The sequence below is a fragment of the Podarcis erhardii genome (genome assembly GCF_964252035.2).
Source record: "Podarcis erhardii genome assembly, chromosome: 12".
Taxonomy (NCBI): domain Eukaryota; kingdom Metazoa; phylum Chordata; class Lepidosauria; order Squamata; family Lacertidae; genus Podarcis; species Podarcis erhardii.
The window spans coordinates 39,347,796-39,368,828 of record NC_138513.1 but is presented as its reverse complement, the minus strand read 5'-3'; the positions used below and the strand labels follow the sequence as shown (position 1 = coordinate 39,368,828).

Below are 21,033 nucleotides of genomic sequence, written 5' to 3'. Positions count from 1 at the left end.
TAAGCTCTGCAGCAGTTTGGAATTAGGAATATCCATATATTCCTAACCCTTAGTAAGGTTGCAAAATAGACCCCTGCTTTTCCCACCCTCAAGTAATTAGATTAAATCTATAGACACACATTAACTTGCAAATGATGGTGTTTGCTCAAGCTAATCTAGTGCACCTATGTGCCTGATTTTATTTGATTGGAATTTTCAACGAGAAGAAGAAAATCTTGATTATGAGCACCACACAAAAGCATCAACAATCATGTAGTGTTGCCGGTGATTTATAACTTTGCCGTCCAGTTTCCTTCCTGAGGAGTTCAGTTTGCTGATTTCCCCTTTCTTTGGCTTTCCTTTTCATTCTGGTAGGAGGTGAGAGACAACAGCAACATGACAAAAGGTCAACAACACTGTGAACATATTTAGGAAATTTGCAGATAGTCATTATAAGTTATGTATACATTTGCATTCAGAGAATCTAATGACGAGTGTTTTTATGGAAGAATGGATGCCTTTTTCAGACTATTTAAAGAAGTGTTATAGTGTGATGAACTTGCCAGCAGGGTTTGAGCTATGAACAACAGAAGGAATTAGATTATAATGTTGTGGCTTTCATTTGATAGCTAGAAAACAGGGTGTAGCAGAAGGGGAGAAACAGCAACTCCCCCCCCCCGATATCTTTATTGTCATTGTCCCTTGCGGAACAATGAAATTGAAAAACTACATAAAACTACATAAAAACTACATAAAACTACCACAAAGCTATATATAACTACATAAAAACTATATCAAACTACATAAAACATTCAAAAACCCCTAAAAAACTCTATACTTCAGAGACCCCTTATGCTGCGTTTAGAACCAGAATTGCATTAGCGTAGAAACTGTTTTTCAGGCGGCGAGTCCTGGCCTTTATAACCCTATACCTTCTTCCAGAAGGCAGAAGCTGAAAGAGATCATTTCCGGGGTGCGTACTATCATGTGCTATCTCTGCCGCTTTCTTATGGCACCTGGAAGCATAGATTTGATCTAAGGTGGGAAGAGTGCACCCAATAATTCTCTCTGCAGTCTTTACAACCCTGGATAGCATTGTTTTTTCCCTGGCCTTGCAGCTCCCAAACCACACGCACAGACCGTAAGTTAGTATGCTCTCCACAGTGCAATGGTAGAATGCCATCAACAGGTCCTTTGAGAGATTGTTTTTCTGGAGGATTCTCAGAAAATATAACCTCTGCTGTGCTCTCTTCACCAGGTCTTTGCTGTTCTCTCCCCAGGTTAGGTCGTCTCTCAACTCCATTCCCAGAAATCGAAACACTGAGACCTATTCCACGCACTTCCCCTCAATAATAAGTAGCTGAATATTCAATTTACATTTCCTAAAGTCCACAATGATCTCATTTGTTTTCTTTAAGTTAAGCAGTAAGTTGTTTTTCCTGCACCACTCCCCCACTCCCCCAACTGCTCAACTTCCTTCCTATAGGCCGTCTCCCCCTCCCCAGCCGTAATTAAACCAACCACCGTTGTATCATCTGCGAACTTAATGATCTTATTACTGGGGTATTTGGGGGCACAGTCAGCTGTATAGAGCATGTATAAAAGCGGGCTCAACACGCACCCCTGCGGCGTCCCTGTATTCGTGATGAGATCCGCAGAGACGTGGGAACCCAACCTGACCTTTTGGGAACGGTTTGATAGAAAGTCTAATGTCCACCTGCACAAACATGGTGGAAGTCCCAGGTCTAATTGGGCACCAATCTATGCGGAATAATAGTATTAAATGCAGAACTAAAGTCTACAAATAACAATCTCACGTAGTTCCCTTGCTTCTCCAAATGAGTCAGGGCAGCGTGTAAAGCCATTGCCCCAGCATCCTCTGTGGATCTCTTTGCCTTGTACGCAAACTGGTAAGGGTCAAGTCCCACTGGCAGACAAGATAAGATGCGCTTCCTCACCAGTTTTTCGAAACATTTCATTATAATGGGTGTCAGCGCCACAGGGCGAAAATCATTCAGACTGTCTATCTTTGATGTTTTTGGCAGGGGTATAATGGTAGCAGATTTCAGACAGGGTGGAACAGTGGCTTGGGCCAGAGACTGGTTAAAAATCTTCGTAAAGATTCCTGCCAGTTGGTCCGAACAATCTCTTAGCACCCTGCCAGCCACCCCATCCGGGCCCATAGCCTTCCTCGTGTTTACCTCCTTTAATTTTCGCCTCACTTCTCACTCTTCCACCCTGGCAGCATTTCCTGTAGGTAGTGACGCCAATAGCTCTGGCATCCCTGTTGGACTCACTGTTGGTGTCACCTCAAATCGGGCAAAGAAGGTATTAAACTCTCCCACCAAGGAAGCAGTACTCTCTACCACTGATGAATTCCTTGATTTATAACCAGTCAGATGTTGGACTCCCTGCCACATTTGTCTAGTATCATGATTTCTCAGATGGTCCTCAATTTTTCCTCTGTACTCCGCTTTTGCTTTCCTGATACCCCTCTTCAAGTTCACTCTTTCTATGCCATACAATACCCGGTCCCCAGTTCTAAAAGCAGAATTTCTGGCCTTCAATAATCTCCTAACCTCTCCTGTCATCCAGGGCTTCCTATTCGGATACAACTTAACATACTTTCCCCTGGTGACATTTGCTGTGCAGAATCTAATATAATCCAGGACTGTTGATGTATAAGTTTCTAGATCTTCATGGTCGAAGATATTCCAGTCGGTCTCCTGGAAACAGTCCTGCAGTTGCTGAGAGGCTCCCTCAGGCCACACCGTAACCATCCGTGTTTGTATCTGGCCTTGTTTCCTGAGGGGTGTGTATACTGGTGTCAGAAGCAGGGACACATGATCTGTACCACTGAGGTGCGCCAAGGTCTTGACCTCATGCCCGTCTAATGTTTGTGTACACCTTGTCAAGAGTATTTTCTCCTCTTGTTGCACACTCAATGTGCTGATGGAATTTTGGGAGTACTGCCCTCACATTTGTGTGATTGAAGTTCCTCGCAATAATGTGCACAGCCTCCGGGTATCTGCTCAATTTAGCATTGATGTTTTCATGCATACTGCTCATGGCCCTGCATGCATTTGCAGTTGGTGCTATGTACACCGCTGTTAACACCACTGTTGTAAATTCCCGGGGAAGATAGAAAGGTCTGCATTTAATTGTCAGAAATTCCACATCCGGAGAACAGTAGGTATCCAACTTGACAGAGTCCATACACCAGTTTTGATTTACAAAAATACACACACACACACCTTGTTTCTTGCCAGAATCCTGTGTCCCGTCCTTAAGTATTATCTGGAAAATGGGGTGGGAAGTCAACAAAAATAAGAGAAAATATGAAAGTGTGTTTTGACTGTGTATGTTAAAAACGTTGAAATTTAGTAAAGCATTTTTTTACCTATACAGTGGACGCTCAGGTTGCGAGCGTGATCCGTGTGGAATGCGTGTTTGCAACCTGCAGCGTTTGCAACCCACAGCTGCGCATCTGGGCACACGTGGGTTGCAATTTGGCGCTTCTGCGCATGCACAAAGTGCGATTTAGTGCTTCTGCACATGCGTGACCGTTGAAACCCAGAAGTAACCTGTTCTGGTACTTCCGGGTTTCGGCAGTCCATAACCCGGAAAAATGCAGACTTCCGGGTTGGTGCCTCTGGTAATGGCGGAATTCCTCTGATCGGGAGGAATTTTCCCCGTGGGAATTTGGGTCTGGCCGTCACGGCGAAGGCGGAGACCCGCAAAACATCCCCCGCCTGTGAGCGTGGGATCTGGCGGGCACCTTTTGCGCCTCCCCTACTCGCAGGGAAACCCAGTTTCGGGGGTCCGGAGCGACGTGGGGTGAGCAGCGCGGTGCTTTGAATTGTCTGCTTCTTCCACAGAGTGAAGCCACATTGCTGTTGCCGGAGAGCGCTGACTTTTTCCTGTGGACAATTTGATTTTAAAGTAATTACCCGTGAGTAGAGCTGAAGTGGGAGGACTGGATTTCTAAAAGTTTAATTTGGTATCGTAATGGGTAGGTTCAATACAGGAAGTCCGCCTTCCCCTTTTGTAAATAGACTGAAGCATTGAGGCTGTAAGCTGAAGCCTTGGAAAGCCTATTGTAAAGGACTAAATTTCCATCGGTAAAGAACATTAACCCCCCCCCCCCTTGGGAGGCAGGAGAAGAGGGGGGGGAGTTGTGAACTGAATATGCCTGCGGGAGAGAGTGAAGAGTGTTAAAATACCGCCACTCAGACCCTGGAAACGGGCTGCTAGCAGGACTGACGTTTTTTGGAAGGCTCACTGACAGCGATTAGAACGTTCATTGACAGTTAGCTAATAAGAGAAATACATTGTTTCTACTGTCTCCGTCTGCTTTTAAAAAGGAGTAAAAGTAACTGAAAACTGAAACTAACTTCATTGTTTGAGCTGTGTTTAAAAGAGGACATTATTGACTAATATAAACAGAAACTGTTTCCCCCTAGAGGAAGCCTTTGAAACTGCTACAAGAGCTGGGCTGGGGGAATTTCCAGCTGCAAGATAAAAAGCTGTGAGACTCTGGGACTGACCTTGAATCGTTTAAGTGTTATGGCAAATGGAAAGGAAAAAACAGACTAGTCAATTCTTGAAAAAACATTAAGGTCTGGGAGGTCTTGGCAGCAATTTAGGAGAGCCTCAATATCAGCCCCCCCTGCTTCTTCTCCTATTGAGTTTGTAACAGTATATTAAAAATCAAGAGGTATGTCGACAGAAGAGGCCTTAGCGGATGCATTAAGTAAGATAAATGATTCACTGGAACAGCTTAAGAAGAAAACAGACGTGATAAATGCGAAAGTGGACGCTGCAACTATTAAAATTGACTTAAATACAGAAAGTATAAATAATCTGGGACAAAAGGTGAATATCAACACAGAAACAATCCAGAAATTGATACAGAAATCTATTTTGACACGGCAGACTGCAGAGGAAGCTAGGGAGAAAGCCGTTGCTGCTGAATGTAAAGTAACACAATTGGAGAGAGAGAGAGTACCAGCCTTACAGAGGCAACTTGATGACCATAAGTCGATGCTTGCTATGATTGAATTTAAAGAAAAACAGACAAATTTGAGGATCAGAGCCCGACCTGAATTGGAGAAGGAAAGTTTGATAGACTTCTTCACACAGAAATTTGCTGATTTTTGGGACTTGGATTTGGGTCAAGAAGAGATTAAAACTGTGAGGGCCTTCAGATTTGGAAGAGGGAAAAAAGAGAAGAACAGAATAAGAGACTGTTGGCACTACCAGAAGAACCTAGAAGTACAACAGCCAAGAGTGGAAATTTTTAAAGACGTCCCAAAATACCTTTTGGATCTTAGGTCTAACTACAGAGATTTGGTTGCCCTGCTGAGAAGGTATAAAATCATCTTTAGGTGGGAGTTTCCCCAAGGTCTATTCTTCAGCTTCAAAGGAAGGAAAATAAAAATAAGATCAGTAGAAGACAAAGTAATGTTTTTGTGTAAATACGAAGAAGATCTGCAGAAGGGACTTGGAAAAGAGCTAAGAGCATCGGACAGAAGATCACCAGGTTGATGGACTATATGGAACTGGCAGAAATGACTGGCAGAATCTGAGACTAGGGAGAAGAGTCGGTGGAAGAAGAATGGAAAAAGTTTAAAGACTATTTATAGAAATATTGTAAAATTAATGAATGCTAGAAAAATGTTGGAATGAAGTTATATGGCTTTAGTAGAAATGTTATAAGGAATTAGGTATAAATAGATTATTAGAGTATTAAAGGAAAAATAAGGGTAGAATATGTTAAGAGAATTATAGGATAGAAAATAGAGGAAGATGGAAAGGGATTGCTGAAATAATTAATAGAAGTGGAATACAAAAAGGGAGGTGTGAGGAGGTCGTTGAAACAAGTGAATGTAAGATAAGATATTGAAATTGTATGATGTGTATTAAACTGTTTTTGTTTTGTCTTGTTTAGTTTATTGTGTTAGTGTTGTGTAATTTTTTTATATTGTATTGTATTGTCTTTTTTCTTCTTCTTTCCTTTTTTGTAGTGTTTAAAAGTAATAAATATTATTTTTTTAAAAAAACATAACCCGGAAAAATGCAACCTGAAGCATTTGTAACCCAAGGTATGACTGTAAGTATTTACTAAAAAAGTAGGAATCGGTGAGGAGGAAGAATAGTCTGCCTTTACAGTGGTGCCCCGCAAGACGAACGCCTCGCAAGACGGAAAACCCGCTAGACGAAAGGGTTTTCTGTTTTGGAGGCGCTTCGCAAAACGAATTTCCCTATGGGCTTGCTTCGCAAGATGAAATGTCTTGCGAGTTCCTGCGGGTTTCCCCACCTTTTCCTAAGCCGCTAAGCCGCTTATCAGCTGATCCGCTAAAAGCCGCTAAACCGCTAATAGCGCTAATCCGCTAAGCTGTCAATGGGCTTGCTTCGCAAGACGAAAAAACCGCTATACGAAGAGAAGAAGAAGAAGAGGTTGGATTTGATATCCCGCCTTTCATTCCCCTTCAGGAGTCTCAAAGCGGCTAACATTCTCCTTTCCCTTCCTCCCCCACACCAAACACTCTGTGAGGTGAGTGGGGCTGAGAGACTTCAGAGAAGTGTGACTGGCCCAAGGTCACCCAGCAGCTGCATGTGGAGGAGCGGAGACGCGAACCCGGTTCCCCAGATTACGAGACTACCGCTCTTAACCACTACACCACACCGGCTCTCTCGGAACAGATTAATTTCGTCTTGCGAGGCACCACTGTATGTCTTCCACTTCATTCCCTTTTTAGGTAACATATTACAATTGTTGTAGCTTTCCTCCCAACAGTGATGTCCTCCAAAGTACACTGGGAATTGCATTTTACCCCTCACAAAGCTATAATTCCCGACAGCCTTAACGAACTATAGTTCCCAGGATAACAGGGCAGTCTGCTTTCCAGTGTCTCGAGGGTGGAGCAGGATGAAGGTGGGGGGTGGAAGCTGCATTCCTAAAGCTTCAAACCTCAAACAGTCCAGCCCCACTAATTACAGTGCTACCTCGGGTTACATACGCTTCAGGTTACAGAGTCCGATAACCCAGAAATAGTAACTCAGGTTAAGAACTTTGCTTCAGGATGAGAACAGAAATCGTGCTTCAATGATGCAGTGGCAGCAGGAGGCCCCATTAGCTAAAGTGGTGCTTCAGGTTAAGAACCGTTTCAGGTTAAGAACGGACCTCCGGAATGAATTAAGTACTTAACGCGAGGTACCACTGTATTATGATTTTGAGAGGAAGGTCAAGCTGGGACCTTGAATGATGACACAACCGTTTTACACGTTTTTGTTTCAACCCTATCTTACCTTTCTGTCACGTTGCCACCTATGGTTACATTCTGCTTCCCAGTTCTCCGGTAAGACATCAGAAAGCAGTTTTCTAAAGTCCCTAAAGGGACAAGCCGCTTTACAGCCTGGCAAAATGAGCTGTTGAGGTGGAGCATCAGGACTGGTCCGATAGTACATCTCGATGGTGTGCACACTGAAAAGAAGAAAGTCAGGTCACCCCCTGATTGGATTCCTATGTTGTCATTCTCATAAGATGTAGCCATATATTGCCCAGGGACATTGGCGCTAACTCTAGGGGGCCGGGGGGGGGCGGGTACCCACAGAACTTTTGCTGTGGGTGCCTGGCCTCCACCCCTGCCCCGCCGCCCACTATCCCTGCTGTGCACTGCTGCTGTCTGGCAATGCCCCCTCCATTTCTTTCCTTCAGTGCATCTATCCTGCAACCTTTGCATGCACCACAATGGGATTTGTGCATAGGTGGCAAAATACCGAAGGACCTACATGCAAAATGCAACTGTTGCTTCAGCCGCCGCCTTATGTCTTAAGTCCGTCGATGTTGCTGGACGACAACCCTGATGGCTGGTCCAGCTGTCTAGAGATGAAAGCAGCTGTAGTCCAACAACATCTGGGGACTCTAGATTGAAGAACGCTGGCACAAAGTGTGGCTCAACCCTTTCAATCCCTTTCTCTCTTTCAAAGGCAGGTACACCTCAGCCATTCACCTATGAAATGCACTTCCAATAGCATTTTGGACAGCCGGGTGTCAAGCTCAAACACAGAGAAATGCATACACTCCAACATTTCTCCAATGAAAACAGGGACGTCCCATTCCATAATGATAATTCATACCCCACACATCTTACTGGGTTGCCCCAGCCACTCTGAGCAGCTTCTAACGTACCATATTTTTTGCTCTATAGGACGCACTTGTTCCCCTCCAAAAATTAAGGGGAAATGTGTGTGCATCTTATGGAGCGAATACAGGCTCCTTGGCTTCAGCGATAGCAATGCAAAGCCTCCGAAGCACAGAAGGAGTGCTCCCTCCGTGCTCCGGAGGTTTCGCGTTGCTTTTGCTTAAGCCTGGAGAGCGAGAGGGGTTGGTGCACACCAACCCCTCTCGCTCTCCAGGCTTCAAGGATAGCTGCCTGAAGCCTTTGGAGCACAGCACAAATTTCCGCTGCGCTCCGCAGGCTTCAGGTTCCTTTTGCTGAAGCCGGGAGAGCAAGACTCTCCTGGCTTCAGCAGAGAGGGAGAGCTGCGCAGTGTCCCTTCAGCCAAGCAGGAGGAGAAATGGAAGGGGCTCCATTTCTCCTGCCGCTTCGCTGAAGGGGCGCTGAGCAGAGAGGGGGAGATTTTTTTCTTCTTGTTCTCCCCCTGTAAAACAAGGTGCGTTCTATGGTCATGTGCGTCCTATAGAGTGAAAAATACGGTATATAAAAACATGATAATATGTTAAACATTAAAAACAACCTTCCCTATACAGGATTGCCTTCAGACAGCTCAGGGCTGGGATAATTCCATACCCTCCAACATTTCTCCAATGAAAATAGGGACTTTCTAAGGAAAAGTGGGCAGTTCTGGGATCAAATCAGAAACTGGGACAGCTTCTCTAAATTGGGGGTGTCCTTGGAAAATAGGAACACTTGGAGAGTCTGGGAACGCAACTTTTTTTGGGCTCATTTTAGCAGTGCACAAATTGTGAGAAGAAATACTGTGTTCTGTGCAGGTTTGAGAAGGTGAGTGAATCTTGTTTACCCAATATACCATTGCTGATTATTTTATCTATGCATCAGTACTTACGCATTGTCTTCTCGATATACCTCAAAAATATGGCAAGCGGCGAAGGGAGGTAGATGTTCTTTGAAAACACCCAATGCTACCTGGAGAGCTACGAGTGTGACATCATGCTATAAAAAAGAAAATAAAGAATTCCTTACTGCTCCCATGACAGAAGTGCGTTTGTGTATAGAGTACTTAGACACTGTTAGCTCTAAGCCGGCCCGCCCACCCATGAGGCAAGGTGAGATGACTGCCTCAGGTGGCAAGTTGCACAGGGGCAGCAGGTAACGATGTCAATCTTTATTTCCCCTTTGTTCCTGAGGCAGATCTTCACTACATTTTGTGTCCACCTCAAGTGCCAAAATGTCTTGGGCCGGCCTTAAGTTCCAAGGATGCTGTATCAGAAAAAGTCCTCCACTGTGGTCTATGACATGCGATGGATTTAATGGCAAAAGGACCCCTTTCGCAAGGTTACCCAAGCAAGAATTTAAAGAGAATGAAATGTGCAGCCCCGGGAATGTAGGACCTTGTTTCAGATATTTATTCGGTATTGTTTAAACATGTAGTTACTTCACATTTGTGTTTCATTCTGCATACATCCATCTGAAATAAAGTTTATGCTACTCACTCTTCTGCATATGAATCTAGAACTGTATACACATATTGTCCATAAAATGTGTGTACTCCAGTCATGCAATTTATCTGCCCTAAAAAGGATTGCACAGGCAGGTCCTATGTATGAACAATGGAAAGGTAGAGTATGTCCCTGCTGGGTCTCCTTGGTCTCTCAGGGGTTTTTATTGCCACCAGCCATGGAATTCTTCTGAGAGACTATCTGAGTTGGGAGTAGGGGAAGTTGTTTTGCAGTTGTTCTGTTCCAACTTGGATGGTTGTTCCCAGAAGGTGGTGCATTGGCAAGGTGGCTTGGGTGCTGTGGAGTTCTGCAGGCTTTGATTTACCTTCCATTTTGTTTAACGTTTACAAGAAAGTACTGAGTAGGGTTATTAAGCATTTTGGAGTCAATACGCAACTCTGCTCCCTGAGGAGAGGAGGCACATGTCTATATCCAGAGCCAATAAGAAAGTAAAACTTGACAATGTGAATTATGTAAGAACCTGTCATATTCATATTGAAAAATGAATGATTTGTGGTTTGGAATACAGAATGTGAGCGGTAACAGAACGGAGAAAGCCCTTTAGCAAATACATGCCAGCACTGAAACTGACAACATGTTACAAGAAACTTGGGATCTCCCCTTTCTGCCCTAGAACATGACTCCAGAATCTAGCGGAGATTTATTTATTTTTTGCATTCTTGTTGTCTTTTAAGTTATACTCACGAGACCTGGGGATGGCCTTGAGGTTGCCTTCAGTATCAGTGAGATGTTGCATTAATCTTGTATATGTGTGAGATTTCCACTTATGTTTTGCAGAAAGAGCACACCACACCTGACCTGGGTTGGAGGGCTCTGCAGGTTTCCTAGCCTCAAGCCTCCCCATATATTCCCAAGTACAATGTACTGTGTGGGGCCCAATCCGAATCAGGAGGGCAGGGTCACAGATCAGTGGCATGGCTGCTTTCCCTTCAAATTTAAAAGTGTTAGCTTTCAACCCAACTTTTAAAATATGTGATGAACGTAATGTGAATTGAATAGACAAATAGTGTTGCCAAACAGAAAGGGGAGCTAGAAAGGAGCAGGAAAAATGTGAGCTATAGAAGGTTTGGTCAATTTAAAAAATGTTCATACGTACAGCTGAATACATTAACATTTTTCTTCCATTAGGACTTTGTGACATCTGGTACAAAATTTCATTCAGAAGGAGACCTTAATGGTGATGAAAAAGAATACAAATGATGGTTAAACCAGCAATCCATTCCAAGCCTTTCAGCCTTTCACTCCCCTTTATCACTGTGATGACTCCTCCCTGCTCCCCAAAAAGCTGGGACTGAGGACATCTAACTTTGTTGTTGTTGTTGTTTTCAAGGTGATACGGAATCCTAGCAATGCCCTCCAAACACAACCACTGTCACCAATAATAACGTGATCAATACATGTTGTAGAGCCTGGCTGTTTCCCTGGCAGAGGCTGGCAACCACAAAGGTTAGGCCTAGGCCCATGCTGGACAGGTGCAGAGGTAGGCATACACACATACATGTGCTTTTGCACACATGAGTCATGTGCCCCTTGAGGTATGTGTGTCCAACCCTCAGTGCAGCCCCTGAGGCAAAAAAATTAAAAAATTAGCTGCCCCCACTTAAGATAAACAAGGATACATGCATGCCATATTGAATTTCCCCTCCTTACCTCCTTGTAGTTGTGATTTTTCTACTCTTTTGTGTACCCCAAACATGGCATGTAAAGAAAAGGCCAAAAGCTTTTCCAATTTCTCCATGGCTTGATCATCAGCCCAGTCTGGTCGATGCTGGTTATGGATTTTCTACAGTTAGGAAAAAAAGAAGGTTTTTTTCCCTCCTGTGATCCATGCCCTCCCCCCCCCCTTAACAGTTACCTCTTCTCTTGTTTCATATTTATATTTAGGAAAACCCATTACATGCCACCTTTTGGTTTACATAAAGTGGCTCACAACCACCAACAAAAACCAGAGCCGATAAAAACATGTTAAAATGAGAGGAGGCTGGGGCTGGATCTACATATAGTTAAAAAAAAAGGTGTCACATGTTTATAACACAGTTATAATGATATAGTTGACTGAGTGTGGCTGAGTCCTTGGTCTGAATAAATTTCTGTGGTTCTAAGATTAGAGTTAGACTGAATAGATTTTTGGAGTTGCCTCCCCAAACCTGTGACTCTGGTGTTTAAATAAAATGACTGCTAGAGTGGTCAGCCAAGATGGATGAGCTTAGCCTGATAGATTCTCCTTTTTGGGAGAATGGGCCTTTCCATAACTAAAGAGGTGGCCCAGTACAGGTGATATGTTGCCTGTGCCACAGAAACTAAGTAGCTGGAGCTCATTATGGGACATTTATTTCTTCCCTTTCCCCTTCCCTGGTGACATAGGAGCCAACTCCTAGAGGCCACAGTCCCTTCGGGTCCCCCAATAAAATATTTGAGGGGGGTAGGCCCAAAGTTGTTAGGCATTGCCCCCAAATGGCGTGTGTATGCCACACCATGTGATTGATTACGGGGGTAGGGCTTACCTGCCCCCCATATTTTATTCAAGTTGGCACCCCTGGGTCTAAACAGTAGCTTGGACCACTCTGCAGTTTCTGTTGCTATGGTGACACAAGCAGTATTGAAAACAGGGCCGCTAATCACACTGGTGGAGGAAGAGGGGTGTGGAGGGAGCGCACGCCCCCGGGGCGCATGCTAGCCCCGCCCCCACCTGCTCTCCGCCCCCTGGTGCCGGAGCATGAAGCTCCGCCATTGGCTAATCATTGTTCCACACGAAGTGCTCTCATTTGCCTTTGGTTGCCAGATCTTGTTCTAACCTATTATTTTGTTGTTGTTACTGGAGCCGGATGAGTGATAAAGTTTTCTTAGAAATACCTGAACATGTAAAGCATCGTATGCCTTCCAGAGTTTGAGACTTTTATAATCCAGAACCGTCGGCAAGTCGTATCCCATGTTAGCTGCCATTTTACCTAGAAATTCCTGAAAGAGAAAGAGCAGAAGGATCAATAAATCACTAAGTGCGAATGGGTACGCAGGGATCGATAGCGCCTGTTCCTGCAGGGATTGGCGTCTTATGATTTGGCAAAGTTTAGCCCTGTCCTTTAATACTGTACAGGCTTTTCAAGAATAAAAGGATCAGTTTCTTCACTTCCCAGATGATGGGAAGGGACCAAATTGGGGGCCCTTTCCCGTCATTCCGACCTGCCACTCAAAGAAAGCGGAAGGGACCCTTCATTCCCTTCTGGTATTCAGAAGGGAAGGGGTTAAGCACACTGACATTGGACCCTGCAAATCTGGAAGTGCTCTTGTCTTCCCTGCCAAAGCAACAAGACCATGGGTAGGCAAGCTAAGGCCTGGGGGCTGGATCCGGCCCCATCACCTTCTAAATCCAGCCCGCGGACGGTCCAGGAATCAGCGTGTTTTTACATGAGTAGAATGTGTCCTTTTATTTAAAACGCACCTCTGGGTTATTTGTGGGGCATAGGAATTCGTTCACCCCCCTCCCCAAATATAGTCTGGCTCCCCACAAGGTCTGAGGGACAGTGGACTATAACCCTGCTGAAAAAGTTTGCTGACCCCTGAACATGACAATCTGTCTAGACATCTTTCCCTTTTGGGAAAATTTATTTTCTGTTTATTTTGCAAGCAAGTGAGAACAATAGAAATAAAACACTTCAAAGCTACATACACAAGTACATGTGTTGCATTTTCAGATAGAGAAAGAGTTTCCCTATTGGTCAGTTGATACATCTCTAGTTTTAAGTAGCCTAGAGGAGCACTTGCACAACTAATTTTTTAAAAAATGACCTGGAAGAAAACAGCGGCAAACAGGTTTATAGTCTGGCGCCACGACGGTTTGGCTGTCAAATCAGACATTTGCTGCACATTCCTCGGGAGGTCTACTCAAAAGTAAGACCCATTGACGTCAGTGGGACTGCCTTGCAGGGACTGCAGCCTTAAAGTTACCACCTCTCCCTTTCTTACCATGTGCTTTTTCACTTCTCCCTTGACTGTTTCGGATTCAAAAGTTTCCTTTAGAAGTTGGTCATATTTCGGACATTTGGCTTTGACAGGAAAATACAGCAACTAAAATAAGAACAAATAAATAAAATGTATTAACTAACTACAAAGGCCTCCTGATGGTGTCGCCTGCCTGTGCATAATCCATGTGTCCACCCTAAATTTGGATTATGATTAATAGTCTGAGGTTGTTTTCACACATTCAATACTTTGGCAGGCGGGAAAATGCTTAAAGCTTGATGCTGTTGAGACTCTTGAGGCTGGTGTCTGATTTCTGTTGTATTACACCTCCAACCCAGCATTACAGGTCTAAGCCTTCTATTTTTCTCTCTTAATATATATATCTCAAACTCTCTTAATATATACCTGTCTACACCTTGAATAGGTCTGTGTTCTCTCTGTTAATGTGTGTGTGTGTTCATGCGTGCATATATATATTCTCTTTTAGGTTACCATGGATTTAGCTGGAATGGTAAAGAAAAAGTGATTTATATGTGTTGTATGTGCGATATAATATTGTGCCACCAGGAGGCGACATGGAGTCCTGTTTTTCTCTACCTGTTTTCCCTGTTTAAATTGACCACACTTTAAACTGAAACGCTTCTTTGATGTGTCTGGATCCAGCCCATGTTTTCATTGCACAGGGAGCAGGAAAGGTTAAAAATACCACCCATTTCCTTACCCTTTCCTCTAAACGAGGCACAGTATGAACTGGAATTGGTTGCCAAAGGATCTCTTTGTTCCAGATTTGGTTTCCTTTAGGAGGAAAGAGTCCGGCCAGATTGGTTTGAGCGCTCATAATGGTTCGATCAGTATCTGTACTTCGGACATAAATCTAGAGAGCGGAAAAAAGGAAAAGTGTAGTTATAGGATAGTGGTGTTGTTTTTCTGATCCTACAACGGAAGGTATAATTCTAAGTAAAGTTGATTTGAATCCCAGTAAAATACTCTCTTGGGGAGACTTGGACATTAAGCATATACCCCAAAAAGAAACAGAAGAAAGAACAACATTTGAGAATCATTGGTGAATATTTCTTCCCTTTTTCTGCCAGGAGCCATGAGGTAGATTTGACTGACAGGCCACCTGTTCCTGCGTGTTCACTTTGTTGTGAGGGCTGGCGAGTTCATGTGGGTATGTGAAAGTGTGAGTCATGTCACTGGACTTCACAACTCATTTTTTCAGAACACAAACCATAGCAGTTCATAACATGTGCCTTAAAATGTGGCGGGCATTGGAACCCAATCCTTCTCCAGCTTTTGGTTTAGTCCAAGCCAGTGAAGAACCCCCTTCTCTTCCTCAATCACCAAATGCTGGGAAATGTCAATGATTTCTGGGGCTTATTCCCCAGTGTTGTTCTTATTCTTTTTGTTGTGAGTGTTATAATTTTAATTTATTCCCTGCCCTTCACCAAATGCTGGGAAATGTCAATGATTTCTGGGGCTTATTCCCCAGTGTTGTTCTTATTCTTTTTGTTGTGAGTGTTATAATTTTAATTTATTCCCTGCCCTTCACCGTAAGGTCCCAGGGGACGTTACAACAATAATGGGGGTGGGTCAGAGAGGACCAAAGAAGAGGAGGATAACAGAGGAGGAAGCATGGAAACAGACATATTTGACAGCAGTCCCTGACACTGCTGTTGGACAAGGAGATTTGGGGCACATGGGGATCGCAACTGTGAGTAAGTTTAGAACCCCAAAGGGAAATCATTTGTCGTTCCCTCGACACACATTCTCCACTTCTGCTTGTATTTGCTTGTCCCGATTTAAATAGCATGGGGGAAACTCATCTGTTATGTTTCCATAAATGTTACTGCTAAATGAACAGGGGGAAAGTCTCTTGTTAGTTCGAATACTTGCTTCCTTTCGTTTGTAGTCAGTACTTAAGAAGCCCTTATATCTCTTCCTTATGAATTGGCCCAATTTGTACTGCTGCTGCATTCCAAGCTGAGGGGAAAAGAAAAGAAAAGAAAAGTAGGCATGTAAAACTGATTGATAACATTTGGCTGCCCATTCCGAGGATAGAGACTTTGTGTATTCTAGGATGACAATGTTGCTTGTACATTACAGCATCATGAAAAAGCTAAGCTCTGTTCTTTTTCACAACTTCAGGACAACAGCAAGGTTAACACCTGTATTTGGATTCTGTTAACTTAAAAAAATAAATAAAAATAAAACTTTTGGAGTATATTTTGATTAATTAGTATCTTAAGGAGCGTGAAATAAATGTAAACAAATCAAACAAAATATGCTTCCATTTCTAAGAGCAGCTATCAAACCTTTGTGAGTTGTGCGAATCCTTCTGGCCAAGCATCTTCGTTGACAACATTAGTGGGAAAAGATGAAAGTGGGCTTCTGTCGCCATGTCGGTAAACCTAGTAAAATGGTTCAGAGACCGTATTAGCTTTCAGAGAAACTAGAATTGTTTGCAATTTATCTGAATTAGACATTTGCTTTCTTGCCATAGCTCTAAAAATCAATATGACTATTTAATGATGACATGCTGCAGATCACCTGGATAAAAGTGATGGGTTTGGAAACCCCTGTTCTAGAGGTAACAGATTTACAAAATAAAAGGCTGCCAAGAATACAGTTCTGTGCTGCAAATTATAAGTAATAATTTACATGGAACTATACTGGTGTTCATCCATAAAAAGGAAGAAAAGAAGAATGGAACATTTTCTTATACTCAAAATACATATACATTGCAAAATCCGCTCCCTCTCTCTCTTGAATTTATATTCAGGTTCAAGCAGAATATTCCATGCACTGTGTGTTCTTCACAAAGCTAGCCACTTTAAATTCAATTAAGCATGTTTGCTCAAGCTCTGGCGTATTTACTTACTTGTTTGATTTGACATTTTTATTCCCTGTCCTTCAGACAGTGCTTTTTTGTGTGATGGTACTCAGAAGTTCATGATCATCATCTCTCTCTGTCTGCTTCAGCCATTTTGTGCTGACACCCACAACACTTTTTATCAATATATGAGTACTGCAACCTCATTTTTTACACCCCCTCTCAAAGTGCTGTGGTTTAGTATAGCCTTACTTTACCTGGTTCCTTCCCCCCTTTTTGACTACAACTCCCATCATCCCTGAACTTGGGCCATGCTGGCTGGGTTTGATGGGAATTGCTGTCTAAAGTAGCAAGTTAGGGAAAGCTGGTTTAGTATCTGCACAAGTCTTCTCCATCCCTCTCTTCCTCCCATGGAACTGCAAGGAAAAAATCAGAAACATTTGCTTTCTTTTTCAACCTAGGCTTAAACTGAGAGTTACAGATTATGGTTTTGCTGAATGACCAAGAGTCATAAACCATGGGTTTGAAGTAAACAGTTAAGGGCAAAGCACGGTTAAAACCAGCCACCGTTCGCCTCAGTTTGGAAAAAAAGATGAACTGCAGTTAGTCAAACATGGAAGTAAATGCTTCCAGCTGTGATGGAGGAGGAAAGGGAGTGGGGGAATTACAAACCCAATATTCATTCATGCAGTACTTAACCATAGTTTTGTATCACATCTGAATGCAGGCACCAGAAACACAGATACTGCAAGTCACTTTGCGTGTTTTCATGTTTTCATGCTCTGGTTGCCTCCAGGATAGACTATTACACTGCAGTGCACAAGGGTTGCCTCTGAAGACTGTGTGGAGATTGCTTCTCCAATATAATGTATTTTGTATGTGAGCTGGATAACTACATTGCAAAATTCAGAAAAAATGTGAATTTACAAGGATAGCTGTTTTTCAGCTGCCATCATAGGAGCCAACTTCAGCCACCCCTCAATAAAATATTTGAGGGGGCTGCCCCCCCCAAGTTGCTGAGCATTGCCATTCAAATAGTGTGTGTGTGTGGTGTCATATGACCGCTTATGTGGGGTGGGGCTTATCTGGGCCCCCCAATATTTTATTCAAGATGGCATCCCTGGTTCAGAAATTGAAATGAAAAATGAATTGAATTTTGCCCCAGTGACAACATAGAAATAAACTGGCTTTATATGCCTATTTGATCAGATCCATGATGTGTTCTGTGAAGGTGGTACACAATGCTGTAAAGGTAAAGGTAAAGGGACCCCTGACCATTAGGTCCAGTTGTGGCCGACTCTGGGGTTGCGGTGCTCATCTCGCTTTACTGGCTGAGGGAGCCAGCTAATTGCCTCTCAAAACACTCCATTCTGTTTGTGAGCAAAGGAATTTGGGGACAATTTTACCAAGTTTCTCCTGGGGAAGGAAAATTCCCCCCAACGGTGTCTTGGGAAGGAGGGCTCAGCAGCAGCAACACCACCACATTCATTTTCTCCTCTCTTTCTTGGAGCAAATGCGTTGGAAGCCTGGCCACCATTTTGCATGCTCTGCAATGCCCTGGACTGAACATCATTCCTAGGCATTGTGTAGGAAGAAAGAATTATGCAAAATGGCCTTCCTCCCTGCCTGCCCCCCCAAAGGGAGGGGCTGAGAAAATAAAAATATCTGAAATCATCTTTGAAATAAGACTATTGCACCTCAGCTGTACAAAACGCACATTATTATTCATGGAATCAGGCTATAGAAAGAGGAATTGCACAAATCTGCAATGTCAAAGTCATTGTTAGCAATGAAAAGAAGACCTCACGCTTACCAACGCAACAAACTGCAGTTCCCTTCCTGTGATACTCGGGAGAAGCAGGCCCAAGAACAGGATGAAGAAGGCGAAGCCACAGCTATTGAAACTGTGTAGCAGATGCATCACTGACCTCGTTGCTCCTGGCAGTAATTATGAATTGCCTAGTTAGTGAAGGTGGGAAGGGGAAAAGTTGTGTTTTATAAAGAGCAAACCAAGGGGTGGAGACTCTCTCTAAATCTCTAAATTGGCTCTGGATCCATTCCAGTCCGGCCTCCGTGCTGGTCATGGGACCGAGACGGCTCTGGTCGCCCTAACAGATGATTTCCGCAGGCAGCTGGATTGAGGCGGGTCGGGGCTGCTGATTCTTCTAGACCTGTCAGCAGCCTTCGACATGGTCGATCACGAACTCCTGGACCACCGCCTTGCCGACGTGGGGATCCAGGGCATAGTCCTTCAATGGCTGCGCTCGTTTCTCTCTGGTCGGGGACAGAGGGTGGCGCTTGGGGGTGCAAATTACAGCTATAGCAAAGGCGGCATTTTTTCATCTCCGCCAAGCTAAGCAGTTGGCCCCTTATCTCTCTTGCCCTGACCTAGCCACTGTGATCCATGCGACGGTCACCTCCAGAATGGATTATTGTAACTCGCTCTATGTGGGGCTGCCCTTGAGACTGACCCAGAAACTCCAGCGGATGCAGAATGCCGCGGCGAGACTCCTTATGGGGTCTTCACTGCGAGATCACATTCATCCGGTACTATACCAGCTACACTGGCTCCCGGTGGAGTGCAGGATCAGGTTTAAGGTGCTGGTTTTAACCTTTAATGCCCTATACGGCCTAGGACCCTCGTACCTATGGGACCGCCTCTCCTGGTATGCCCCACAGAGGAACAGTCTTCAGACAAAAACATCTTGGAGGTCCCAGGCCACAGAGAGGTTAGGCTGGCCTCAACTAGAGCCAGGGCTTTCTCGGCTGCGGCTCCAATCTGGTGGAACGCTCTGTCACAAGAGACTAGGGCCTGACATCTTTCCGCAGGGCCTGCAAGACAGAGTTGTTCCACCAGGCCTTTGGTCAGGGCGCAGCCTGACTCCCTCCTCTGGCAACCTGCAAAGAATTTTGCTTAACGGTTGCCATCAATTTGATTTTAATTAATTTTTATAATGAAATGTTATTAGAATATTGGATTATTTGATTGTTTGATTATTTGATTGTTGTTAGCCGTCCTGAGCCCGGCTTCGGCTGGGGAGGGCGGGATATAAATAAAATTTATTATTATTATTATTATTATTATTATTATTATTATTATTATTATTTGATCTTAGAGTTTAACTTGATGGCTACTGATTTATGTATTTTTGTAATATAGTCAAGGACTGAAAAGGAAATGCCAAATTGTGTAGGACTGGAGGACCACACTTGCCTGGAGGCTGTGCCCCATGGTTTTTCTCCAAAAGCAAGGACACTTAGGTCTCTGCTTATGGGCAGGGAACCAAAGATAATGGGGAGGTTGCAGTCTCAGACTTCCAGGAAGAACATCAGGCAGAGGAGGAGGGGTCAAATTCTGTAGGGCTGGAGGACCACACTTGCCACCCAACAGATGCCCGGAGGCTGTGCCCTATGATTCTTCTCCAAAAGGAAGGACACTCTAGTCTCTGCTAATGGCTAGGCAGGCAGCAGTACACCAGTGCTCTGCCATATTGGCTGTTCCTGGTTGCTAGTGCGCGTAATAAGTTATCCAGGACCGAGGTACAGATATGAAAGTGATGGGAGCAACCATAGACCAAGCGTATCGATAAGATATTCTGCATAGATAGCTATGCATAGAATCTCACAGTCTCACTTGAAGTATTCACATGGGCAAATAATCATGGACATGAAGGTTCCACAGCATGGTCAGTCAAGGAGGACATCAGCACAACGCAATACCATTAGCTCCATAGATTAAGTGCTCATTGAACAAGAGAATGTTCAAAAGTTTATTGCCAAGGGGAAACAACCACCAGAGGGCCATAATGGCATTAACCCTTTGCAGAAATTGAACTCAGACATCTAAGTTGTCATGACTGCCTCCTATGGGAACCCCTTCTTCTCCTTCCGTGGTTCAGTTTGCATGCCATACATCCCTGCATAACCTAAACCACTGAATATTCCATTGTTACATCCATCAAAACTTATTTACACTGTTGAATTTATCTTAATGCTACCAGCGTTTCTAAGTATACACAATTTTCACCCAGATATTCAATAAACATCTTCCAATCTTCTTTAAACGTATGTTCTCTTGTTCTATATGTTAAGTCTGCTGGCTGCATATATGCCATCAGTTTAAGTTGCCGCTCTTCTTTGGTTGGGACCTCGCTTGTTTTCCATTTTTGGGCTAACAAAACATGGGTTGCAGTAGTGGCATACATAAATAACGTCTGGGAATCTGACACCTGGGAATTTCCATCTGAATTATCCCCAACAAAAAGGACTATGGGTTTTTTTGGGGGGGGCAGGGGGAGTACTTTAAAACATTTTTTCAGGTCATTATAAATTATTTCCCAGTACTCTTTTAAAAGTCCACCGCATATGATAGAACACCATGAGTGCTCACTGGAAGGACAGATCCTGAAGTTGAGACTCCAATACTTTGGCCACCTCATGAGAAGAGAAGACTCCCTGGAAAAGACCCTGATATTGGGAAAGATGGAGGGCACAAGGAGAAGGGGATGACAGAGGATGAGATGGTTGGACAGTG

At 43.8% G+C, this 21,033-nt stretch overlaps 2 protein-coding genes and 1 long non-coding RNA gene across 4 annotated transcripts in view; 1 reads left to right on the top strand and 2 right to left on the bottom strand.

The window, feature by feature from the left end:
* Window positions 1-21,033, top strand: part of NPHP3 (nephrocystin 3) — a 235,347-nt gene that overhangs the window by 191,152 nt on the left and 23,162 nt on the right. The window lies entirely within an intron of this gene.
* The window catches only part of LOC309325825, a 71,691-nt gene continuing 50,798 nt past the window's right edge, over window positions 141-21,033 (bottom strand). The window contains exon 2 of the long non-coding RNA XR_014150047.1: window positions 141-347. This is a non-coding gene — a long non-coding RNA (uncharacterized lncRNA). The remainder of the gene's footprint in view (window positions 348-21,033) is intronic.
* LOC309352944 (prostatic acid phosphatase-like) lies at window positions 2,205-14,858 on the bottom strand (the record flags this gene model as incomplete). Its single annotated transcript, XM_081881768.1, has 10 exons — window positions 2,205-2,800; window positions 3,234-3,276; window positions 7,291-7,465; window positions 9,073-9,179; window positions 10,803-10,876; window positions 11,357-11,489; window positions 12,560-12,664; window positions 13,670-13,771; window positions 14,388-14,540; window positions 14,790-14,858. 10 exons carry the CDS (start codon window positions 14,856-14,858, stop codon window positions 2,205-2,207), a joined length of 1,557 nt encoding a protein of 518 aa, XP_081737894.1.